The sequence below is a fragment of the Eutrema salsugineum genome, unplaced genomic scaffold, assembly GCF_000478725.1.
Source record: "Eutrema salsugineum unplaced genomic scaffold, Eutsalg1_0 scaffold_3, whole genome shotgun sequence".
In the NCBI taxonomy this organism is placed as follows: Eukaryota; Viridiplantae; Streptophyta; class Magnoliopsida; order Brassicales; family Brassicaceae; genus Eutrema; species Eutrema salsugineum.
The window spans coordinates 5,064,179-5,075,082 of record NW_006256756.1 but is presented as its reverse complement, the minus strand read 5'-3'; the positions used below and the strand labels follow the sequence as shown (position 1 = coordinate 5,075,082).

The 10,904-nt window shown below is 32.8% G+C and overlaps 2 protein-coding genes across 2 annotated transcripts; both read left to right on the top strand.

The window, feature by feature from the left end:
- The first annotated feature begins 1,442 nt into the window (after positions 1–1,442).
- Positions 1,443–2,816, top strand: LOC112085289 (ATP-dependent DNA helicase RRM3-like). Its single transcript, XM_024154493.1, has 2 exons — positions 1,443–1,974; positions 2,395–2,816. Exons 1-2 carry the CDS (start codon positions 1,443–1,445, stop codon positions 2,814–2,816), a joined length of 954 nt encoding a protein of 317 aa, XP_024010261.1.
- A 2,780-nt stretch (positions 2,817–5,596) lies between these two features.
- On the top strand, positions 5,597–9,771 carry LOC18014877 (long chain acyl-CoA synthetase 5). The gene is made up of 19 exons (XM_006396907.1): positions 5,597–5,754; positions 6,084–6,147; positions 6,252–6,341; positions 6,757–6,813; positions 6,895–6,943; positions 7,037–7,113; positions 7,190–7,229; positions 7,321–7,415; positions 7,533–7,700; positions 7,787–7,897; positions 7,972–8,059; positions 8,139–8,205; positions 8,286–8,361; positions 8,465–8,582; positions 8,662–8,907; positions 8,989–9,128; positions 9,229–9,411; positions 9,513–9,632; positions 9,715–9,771. Exons 1-19 carry the CDS (start codon positions 5,597–5,599, stop codon positions 9,769–9,771), a joined length of 2,004 nt encoding a protein of 667 aa, XP_006396970.1.
- The last annotated feature ends 1,133 nt before the right edge of the window (positions 9,772–10,904 follow it).

Genomic DNA, 10,904 nt, shown 5'->3' with positions numbered 1-10,904 from the left:
ATCAAAACAAGGTATTCACTAAGCATCGCTTTATATTATAGATCGATTGACGTTTGTTTAATTACTCAATTTTGATGATCACTTTCTTGACAGATCAAATAAATACAGAAGAATTCGCTTGCTTTATCGCTACAGATTCTGAAAAAGAAGATACTGACGATGAATCTGATGATTTCTTCGGAAAGTGACAACGAAAGTAGCGAATATGTACAAGTAGAATCTCAGCAGAAGAAAAGAAAATCAAATTTCAAAATACAAAACCAGCAAAAACTACAAAAGATAACGACAAAGACACTCGCCATGGGCCATCTTCTCATTCGGTTAAAAACAAAACAAAAAATGAATTATATATAAATTATTCTCTACAATCATTTTAATAACAAAGTTTACGTATTCAATGATTCAGAATATGAAGATGAAGGTGATATGACTAACATGTGTGACCATTGTCAACCATATATGTGGTTTGGAGAGAGACTAAATAAGAGATTCAAGAAAGTGCAACCAATTTTCACATTGTGTTGTCATCTAGGAAAAGTCGATATTCCTTTACTTCGAGATCCTCCAGACACTCTCAAGGCTTTATTATATAATAAAGATGGTAGGAGCAAAAATTATCGAGATTTTATAAGAGCATACAATATGATGTTCTCATTCACTTCTCTTGGTGGCAAAATTGATCACACAGTAAACAACGACCGAGGGGTTTATTTGTTTAAGTTGTGCGGCAAAAATTACCATCTTACCGGTGATATATTGCCACCTCCTGGTGAAACCCCATCCTTTATGCAACTATATATTTATGACACAGAAAATGAAGACAAGAATAGAATCGCAGCATATGGGTAAAATATCTCTTATTTAGATTTTTGTTGACAACTATAACTAATATTAGAACAACTAATGATTATAAACCAACTATATGCCAAAGAATATATTGAAGCAATAAAGGAGGCCAGTTTCTGGTGTTCTGCTAGATATACACGCAAATTGTTTGTTATCATGATTCTCTCAAATAGTGTAGGTTCAGTACTTGGAGTTTGGAATGCTTTATAGGAAATACCCTCTGAAGATATATTGTACCAACAAAAGAAAATACGGAAGAAAGAAGGTATATATTTACCTATATAAACTTCTCTTAATATGTTCACAATTAAATATCTTAAAAATTTATTGTATTATTAATGACTCTAAATTTTGTAAATTGAAATTATACAATTAATTATACATTTTTCGTAGATTTGGTGCTAACAGAGGAACAGATAAATAATTTCACTCTTTCGGAGATTGAAAAGTTAATGCGAACTCATGGAAATATTCTTGCCAATTTTGACGATATGCCAAAGCCAGACGATATCGAAATTGATAAATTCAACAATCAACTGCTCAGCGACGAAAATAATTACGATCAGGAACAACTACGCACAGATCATATTAAATACATGACAATGATCACAGAAGAGCAGTTGGGTGTTTATAATGAAATTCTAAATGCTGTTCAAAGCAATAGAGGCGGCGTTTTCTTTGTATATGGCTTTGGAGGCACAGGCAAGACGTTTCTTTGGAGTGTTCTAGGCGCTGCTTTGACATCTAAAGGTGAAGTAGTCCTGAATATAGCATCAAGCGGAATTGCTTCATTGCTATTAAAAGGGGGTAGGACAGCCCATTTTAGGTTTGGAATTCCCATAAATGTCAATGACAGCACAACATGTTCGATGAAATCTGGTACACATTTAGCAGACTTGATCAATGAAACAAAGCTAATAGTTTGGGATGAAGCTACACTGATGAGTAAACACTGTTTCGAGACACTCGACAGAAGCATGCAAGACATAATGATATCTGAAGAACCTTTTGGAGGCAAAGTCATTGTTTTTGGGGGAGATTTTTGTCAGGTTCTACCGGTAATACCAGATGCCTGCAAAAATATAACAGTAATGGCTGCTTTGAATGCATCAAAGCTTTGGAAAAAATGTAAAGTTCTACGGCTAACCAAAAACATGCGACTACACACCGGTCTAAGTGAGAGTGATGCAAATGATATAAGCTCTTTTTCAAAATGGATTCTGGAAATCGGAGAAGGAAAAATAAATGAGCATAATGATGGAGAAACTGAGATAGAGATTCTAGAAGACTTATTAATTAAAGACTGTGATGATCCAATAAAAACTATAGTAAGGGAAATATATGGAGAATCCTTTGCTAATAGAGATGACCCAAGTTTTTCAAGAACGAGCTATTTTGGCCCCAACAAATCTGGATGTCGAGAGAATTAATGAGTATATGCTTACACAATTAAAAATTGTTATTTCTTTAACAATACAATATATGTTCAAACGTCTTCCTACTTAAATTTTGAATATCTCATAACTCTCTAATTGTATAATTCTATAGGTGAGCAAAGAGTTTATTTGAGCGCTGATAGTATCGACCCATCGGAAAGAGTGGTGATTCCAGAAGATGATATAGATACTTTGGACACAGATTTTCCAAAAGATATTGTCTACACACAAGAGTTCTTAAACAGCATCAAAATTTCAGGCTTGCCTAATCATAGACCGGTTTTAAAGATCGGAGCTCTTATTATCTTGCTTAGAAACATTGACCCAAAAGAAGGATTGTGCAATGGGATCCGGCTTATTGTTACTCAGTTAGCAAATCATGTTATCGAGGCAAGAGTGATAACAGGAAAATCAAACAGTGATGAAGATGAAAAGGTTTTAATCCCAAGAATGTTTGTTACTCCAGCCAATGTAAGATTCCCTTTCAAGATGCGCAGAAGACAATTTCCATGGTATCGCTTGCTTTTGCAATGACGATAAACAAAAGTCAAGGTCAGACTTTGGAGAAGGTAGGATTGTATTTGCCAAAACATATTTTCTCACATGGTCAACTTTACCTTGCACTTTCAAGAGTCACAACGAGAAAGGGCTTAAAAATATCGATTACTGACAACAAAAGAGCACCGCAGAAAACCACAAAGAATATCGTCTACAAGGAGGTTTTTGCCAATATATAGATTATGTTTTCTTCAAAATTACTCTGTTTTAGTTTATTCATTTGTTTAATGTGCTTAACTTCATTATTATTTAGGAGTGCTACACTATATATTATCTTTCATTTGATAAAAAAATAGCCAACAAGAAAATTTTTTAAAAAAACAATGCACAACAATAAAGATACAATAAATAAAGAAAAAACATATAAAAGTTTAATTAACAAATATATTCCCTATTATTATCCTATTAAAACAAAATAAACAATACATAAAACGTCAAATATAATAAATACTAAAAAACTTTAAATGCAAACAAAAAAATAGTAAAAGAAACAATATATGTCTAAAAAACGTAGAACAATGACTAAAATATATTAAAACAATTAAAAAAAAAATTATTTCCATATAAACATACATTTTTCTAATTTTTTTAGTATGTTAACACAATCGTCTACAAACAATAAAATGTATACTCATAAACCAAATAAAACTACTACTATAATTTTAAAAAATCAAAAAAAAAAATTTATATCAGTCCGCTCAATGCGCGGACAAGTTAACTAGTCTATATACTTATTTATGTAGTGATTTGCTTATGTGTCGCGCTCACAGTAAGTTTCACAGTCTTTCGCTTATGTATCAGCTGCAAAAAGACTGTTTAGCCTCATTTTACAATTATGTGTCATTTTTTAATTGATTATTATCTGATGATGTGTAAAAAAAACTTAAAACAAACCAGTTTAAATTATTATGGTTTAATGCTTAATTCCTTAGTCAATCAAATCATTTTTAAAATTATATAAAACCAAAATTTTAAAAAAAAAATTAACAAAAACGTTTAAAAAAAACGTTTTTTAAAAAAAATACAACAAAAAACGGAATTTATATCTCTTAGTAATTACCATTTTATGTTTCTAAAAATTTAGAAAAAATCTAACAAAAATATTAAAAAAAATGGAATCTATTTATAAAGTAATGGAATGTCGTTTCAAAACAAAAAATGAAAATTTAACAAAAAAGTTAAAATATATATATCTAACTTATGGAATGTCGTTTAAAAAGAAAATCATCTCTAACTAATACAATATCGCTAATGTTTATAGGATTTTCGATTTCTTATGATTTAGTATGAATATCAACTACTTTTCTCTAATTTTTTGACAACTTTAAAAATTATCTAACCTCTTCCTTCTTCTTCATTCTAACTAAAAACTCATGGAGTCATCAGGTAAACATATACTAATGTTTTTCTAAACAAGTATTAACATCTACTATATAGCCTTATATAAATCATGTACATATCGTTGTACTTTTGTAGCTCTCAACAACTGTTTTTCAAACTTAATAAAACTGATATTAAATCAAATCTAGCGAAAAGTAAAAATCAATAAATGAAATATCTAATAGAATGACAGTATTTGTGATGTCTAGATTAGGGTTTTCGACTTAAAATATTTTAGTATAAATATGTATGACTTCTCTCTAATTCTCTCTCTTCTAAATTTTTTAACTTCTACTTTCGAAGAACGTCAAAAATACATAAAACATTGATCAAAATCAAATAAGTTCGTACAGTACTTCAAAAACTACGTTTAAAATACATAGAAGTATAGAACACTGATCAAAAGATCTCAAAAATATTTAAACTAAATTATTTGGATACTGGTATAAATTTATATCACTCACTTCTACACTATTTTAACGATTATGTCTTCAAGTATTAAAATGTAAGGATATGTAACAAACAAAAAAAAAATAAATCCAAATAAATATTATATTTTTAAACAATTAAATTGACAATTATATTAGTCCGCGCAAGGCGCGGAAAAATTCAGTAGTTATATATAAACAAAAGAACAGAATTATATATATTTAAAATAAGATTGACTTACCTCAATAGTGAATTATCTTATCCCATCCTTATGGTTATCCATATCCACCTTAAATGGTAAAAAATTCGAATTTCTATGGATCTTGAAAATTAAATCATAATTATCTAAAGAAAAAAAAAGATTAAATACCGTTCTATTTTAAGAAAATATAATTTACTACCATATAAATTTATTTATACCATATATAACTTTGACCATATATATAACAGTTAAGCAAATATAGATAAACTACAATTTCTATTGTTGCCATTTAATTTAGCATAAAAATTTGACAGCTTGCAGTTAGCAGGTGTGTCACTTATGTAAACACAAACTCAGTCTTTTTGTATGAAATGTAAAATCTATAACCGTATTAAAATATGAACTGGTATGAACTGTAAAATGTAAACTCAGTCTTTTGTATGAGATAAAAATTTAGTCTTTTTGTATGAAATGTCGATATAATCTTTCTGTTTAACAATTACAATATTAATTGATTTTAAACACTCCTTAATGGGCTTCTACTGAGCCGTGATATTGAGTTTAGTATGGGTCGTAATATTAAAACCACAAAACGAACAACGAAATGGAAGTTGGAGACGGTCTCTTTCACCACCGGTTTTATAGCCGCGAACTCACTCGCTTCGCCTTATGATTCAAATATAGCGATCCTTCACAGGAGGAGAGAGAGAGAGAGATACACACACACCCAAAAAGAGCTACAGAGATGACGTCATCGCAGAAGAGATTCATCTTCGAGGTGGAAGCGGCTAAGGAGGCCACCGATGGAAAACCTTCCGCTGGTCCTGTCTATCGCAGCACGCTTGCTAAAGATGGATTCCCAAATCCCATCGACGGAATCGATAGCTGTTGGGATATTTTCCGGTGAGGTTCTATCATCTTACCTTTTTGGTTTCTTTCTTGCCGCATTGTTCTTACAAGTTTTGATCCGTGATTGTTGCATTGTCATTGTGACTCAAATAACCGGTTTTTTCATGCCTTGGGGATTAGTCTAGGTTTCGGATCATGTAACCGTATATTTCAGTGAGAGTTCCTTAGAAAATCCAATTTTTCAATATACATTGAAGTTTTTGATCTTATGATGTATTGTCGTTTCTCTAACAAGTTGTGGCTTCTAGATTTATAAATTATAACAGAATGTGATTAGTTGACATTCTCGTTATTTTCTTAGTATTGTGTGCTTCTTCTTGCAGCACGGCTGTAGAGAAATATCCAAACAATCGAATGCTTGGTTGCCGTGAGATTGTGAACGAAAAGGTACGTGTTACATTTTTTTTTTTTTGTTATTTTTAGATTTTCGCTTGTGATATTGTGTTTTCAAGTTGATAGATTTATTTTTATATCATTTGTTTTTCTCTCAGGGAGGAAAATACGAGTGGAAAACATACAAAGAAGTATATGACATTGTCATAAAACTTGGAAATTCTCTTCGTAGCTGCGGCATTGAGGAGGTTATAATATTCATATTTACGATTCTCATAGATATAATATATACCTCAGTGTCCTAATTACTTGTTTTCTTGATTAATGTGATTATTTTTGTTAGAAGATCCAAAGCAACCTTATTTATACTGCGTTGAGCTTGTTTATGCTCATACGAGCTTAATCAGAAAGATGGAAAAGTAAGAAAGAAACTTAAGTTGTCACCAATTATATATTAAATTGATATTCATAAAAGAGGAAAGAATGAGAGTTGCTTTGAAGGTTAAGCTGGTTCTCATGAGAAGAGTATGTATACTCCCTTGCTTGCTTAAAACACTAAACACATGGGCTTCATGACTCTTGTTGCATACATGGGCTTGTACATAAGGATGGTTTAATATTTTTGTGCCTTAGGTTTGTCTTTTCGGATATGTGAAAATGTAGGGAGGAAAATGTGGTATCTATGGTGCAAACTGTCCTGAGTGGATCATAAGCATGGAGGTATGCGGAAATGTCTAATCTTTGCTAACATCCTTGATTGCTTTTACCCTTGAGGATTCGATGATGCACTTCTTATTGCAGGCCTGCAATGCACATGGCATCTATTGTGTCCCTTTATACGATACATTAGGTACGTCTTCTCTGACTAAGATTATGAGTATGATCTAAGCATGTGTTTTGGTCATTCTAGCTACTCTTCTAAGTCTTTCTGTATTGAACACAGGCGCTGGTGCTGTGGAGTTCATTATTTCGCACGCAGAGGTTTCAATTGCTTTTGTGGAGGAGAAAAAGATCCCTGAGGTATATATCTTCAGTTGTATCATATATTTTTAACTATTTTCTGGATTCTAACTTCCTTTTTTTGTTGAATTGTCAGCTTTTAAAGGCATGTCCACACTCCACAAAATATATGAAGAGTAAGTAAACTAATTGAATCATTCACACTTTTTTTGTTTGTTTTTATACTTTTGATGCTAATGATCAATTGTGTTTTCATTACAAATGCAGCTGTTGTAAGCTTTGGTGGTGTGAAATCAGAACAGAAAGAAGAAGCTGAAAAGTTGGGATTGGTAATACATACTTGGGATGACTTTTTGAAGCTGGTAGGAAACTTTCATTTGCTATTTTTCTCCATTAATTTAGTATCTATTCATCTTTTGATCATGATTATTCACATATGTAGTATGTTTTCAATTGTAATTTGTGTTTCTCTATGACAGGGTGAAGGTAAACAATATGATCTTCCGGTTAAAAAGAAAAGTGACATATGCACGATAATGTATACTAGCGGAACCACTGGTGACCCAAAGGGAGTTTTGATTTCAAACGAAAGCATTGTTACTATAACAACTGGTGTGATGCATTTCCTAGAGAGTGTGAACGAATCCGTGAGTTTTTCTTCTTTTCGATTTTCTCATGACTCACATGTGTAATGCCTTCAAATTTTTTGAAATGGATTATTTCTATTTCTCAGCTATCTGAGAAGGATGTATATATCTCTTATCTTCCTCTTGCTCACGTCTTTGACCGGGCTATCGAGGAGTGCATTATTCAAGTCGGTGGTTCGATTGGTTTCTGGCGTGGGGTGAGTACAAACTCAAATTCTGATCTTGATTATTATTCTTGATGTGTTCATATGTATATATGTTCTGTACTCAGGATGTCAGATTGTTGATTGAAGACCTTGGTGAGCTTAAACCAACTATTTTTTGCGCTGTTCCTCGCGTCCTAGATCGAGTTTACACTGGTATTTTTAATTTCCACAATTTTCTTGACTTCAATCTCTTCAAACCAACTTATATTTGTTAACTTATGATCTCCAACAGGGCTGCAGCAGAAACTATCTGATGGCGGTTTCTTCAAAAGAAAGGTTTTCAATGTTGCTTTTTCCTAGTAAGTGAAGCTTCTATGTATGTTACCTTATAACTTGTGTTACACGTATCTTGATCTAACACATACAAAAATGTCCTCAGTAAATTTGGAAATATGAAGAAGGGACAGTCTCATGTCGCAGCCGCTCCATTCTGTGACAAACTTGTCTTCAACAAGGTAAACAAGTTCTTCAAAGAAGAAATGAAACTCTTTTGAGACCTTCACATTAGTTACAAAACCTTCTTTTGCGTAATTTCTCTCTCTCTCTCTCTCTCTCAAGGTTAAACAAGGCCTCGGAGGCAATGTGAGGATTATTCTATCTGGAGCGGCTCCTCTCGCTAGTCACATTGAGTCATTTCTTAGAGTTGTGGCATGTTGTCATGTTCTACAAGGATATGGTTAACCATTTTAGACCCAACAGAGCTTTAGTTAGCTTACAATATCTTTATCTTATGATTGATTGTTCCCTTGGTGTAGGTTTAACTGAGAGCTGTGCTGGAACTTTTGTCACACTCCCAGACGAACTAGACATGCTTGGAACAGTTGGTCCACCTGTGCCAAACGTTGATATACGCCTAGAATCTGTCCCGGACATGGAATATGATGCTCTTGGAAGTACTCCGCGTGGCGAAATCTGCATCCGTGGAAAAACTCTATTCTCTGGATACTACAAACGTGAAGACCTCACAAAAGAGGTTCTTATTGATGGGTGGTTTCACACAGGTTATTCAAAAAACCTGCAACACATTCATCGTTTTATCAACACATCATCCTTCACTCTATTTTGCTCTGTATATTCACCAGGTGATGTTGGTGAGTGGCAACCAGATGGAAGCATGAAGATCATTGACCGGAAAAAGAACATCTTCAAACTAGCGCAAGGAGAGTATGTTGCAGTGGAGAATTTAGAAAATGTCTACGGCCAAGTAGAGGCCATTGATTCAGTAAATCAAACTTTAGCCCGGTTGATTTTTTTAAATCTTCATCTTGTGACATGTTTTATATCATCATAAAACTTTCACCAATGTGTTCTTTTTCATGTAGATATGGGTGTATGGGAACAGCTTTAAGTCCTTCCTTATCGCAGTCGCTAACCCGACTCAGCAAACTCTTGAACGCTGGGCTGTGGAGAACGGAGTGAATGGAGATTTTAACTCTATCTGCCAAAACGCAAAGGCGAAAGCATTCATACTTGGAGAACTAGTTAACACAGCCAAAGAGAGAAAGGTTTTTCTTCTTCTTCTTCTTCTTATTCTTCTCTTCTTCTTCTCTATTTGAGGTTTCCTCTTGTCTTCTATAATTTTTTTGTTTCTCCTCTGCTTTTTTAGTTGAAGGGTTTTGAGATCATTAAAGCTGTTCATCTGGAACCGGTGCCTTTTGACATTGAAAGAGACCTTCTCACTCCTACCTACAAAAAGAAGAGGCCTCAATTGCTCAAATACTATCAGGTAAGTTTGACATATATTAGGCCATCTCGAGCTTTTAAAAATGTCGGTATTGAATTCTCTTTCTTGGGGGTGTTATTGACAGAATGTGATAGATGAAATGTACAAGACTACAAAAGAGGGTCAAACTTCAGGACAGTAGATTCCTTCTGCTATTTATATGCTTCTAATTAATGTATTTCTTTTGCATAAGACATGCTTTTTTATTTAAAGTTCTCTAAATAAGCTTGTGTTAATATCTTGAGAAGTTACTTGAAATGCTACAACAAGTTATGATTTGTAAAAACCTGGACTCGGAATATCGCAATCAGTTGAGAATTAAGTATCAGTTGGATTATCTAAAAAAATTTAGAAATTCTACTAAATAGTAATAGTAAATTTGATTTGTAAGTAATTGGTAAAACAACAATCTATTAACTAGTAAGTGAACTTTTCATCGATCAGAATCTACAATCTAGTGATTTGTAGTTAGTGTCGTTGTTGTTATATTATTTATCCAGATTTAAATCATCATACATACCATTAGAAAGAAAAAAAAATGTCTTCGAAACAGATTAAAAGATTCATACAAAAATTTGAATATTTTGTAACATTGAAGTGTTAATTTATACTGTAATTTTAATTATTTACAAAGGGTTAATCAAACGTTGATCTAACATTTTTGTTTGTTGTTAAAAAGCATAAATGTTTTATAACTGTTAGTCTATTGAGTTATTATTAACTTTGATTTTTGATTATAATTTAACATGTTGTATAAAGGATTAGTGTATATACGTATGTATAGGCGCTTAATTGTCATTAGTTGTAACCTAAAATCTACATAGAGTTTGTATAAATACTTGTACATCTATTATTAATAATATATGACATTTAATCTCTATATGGTATCAAAACAATACGCTTCTAAAACCTAATTTTCTTTTCCCGCTGTCAACCTTTCTCACCTTAAAAATAATAATCTGACAATACCTCCACCACCAATGCTGAAACTATCACTTTCAACAACACTTTTCTCAATGTTAATCTCTCTAATGTCACGAAACGAACAGCTACAAACAACTTGATGTGGTGTCTGCAGGTTCATGCTTAAATTTATGGACACGGTCTTGCCGCCCATCTTAATAAACCCTAAGATTCCTGCTGCAACTGTCATCACCAACGGTGTCACATCTGCCAATCTGAAATTTACCATATGGAATCACCAAGACATATTGATCTTTGGTGCTCTTCTCGGTGCAATTTCCTCGCCTCTCCAGCCACTTGTGGCTCGATCTC

Bases quoted from the DNA above. Each gene is read 5' to 3' on its own strand.
- LOC112085289 (XM_024154493.1), top strand. From the start codon at position 1,443: ATGACAATGATCACAGAAGAGCAGTTGGGTGTTTATAATGAAATTCTA. The intron at 1,975-2,394 runs GTAAAGTTCTAC...ATAATTCTATAG, and splicing joins ATCAAAGCTTTGGAAAAAAT to GTGAGCAAAGAGTTTATTTG.
- LOC18014877 (XM_006396907.1), top strand. From the start codon at position 5,597: ATGACGTCATCGCAGAAGAGATTCATCTTCGAGGTGGAAGCGGCTAAG. The intron at 8,060-8,138 runs GTATTTTTAATT...GATCTCCAACAG, and splicing joins CCTAGATCGAGTTTACACTG to GGCTGCAGCAGAAACTATCT. The intron at 9,412-9,512 runs GTTTTTCTTCTT...CTGCTTTTTTAG, and splicing joins ACACAGCCAAAGAGAGAAAG to TTGAAGGGTTTTGAGATCAT.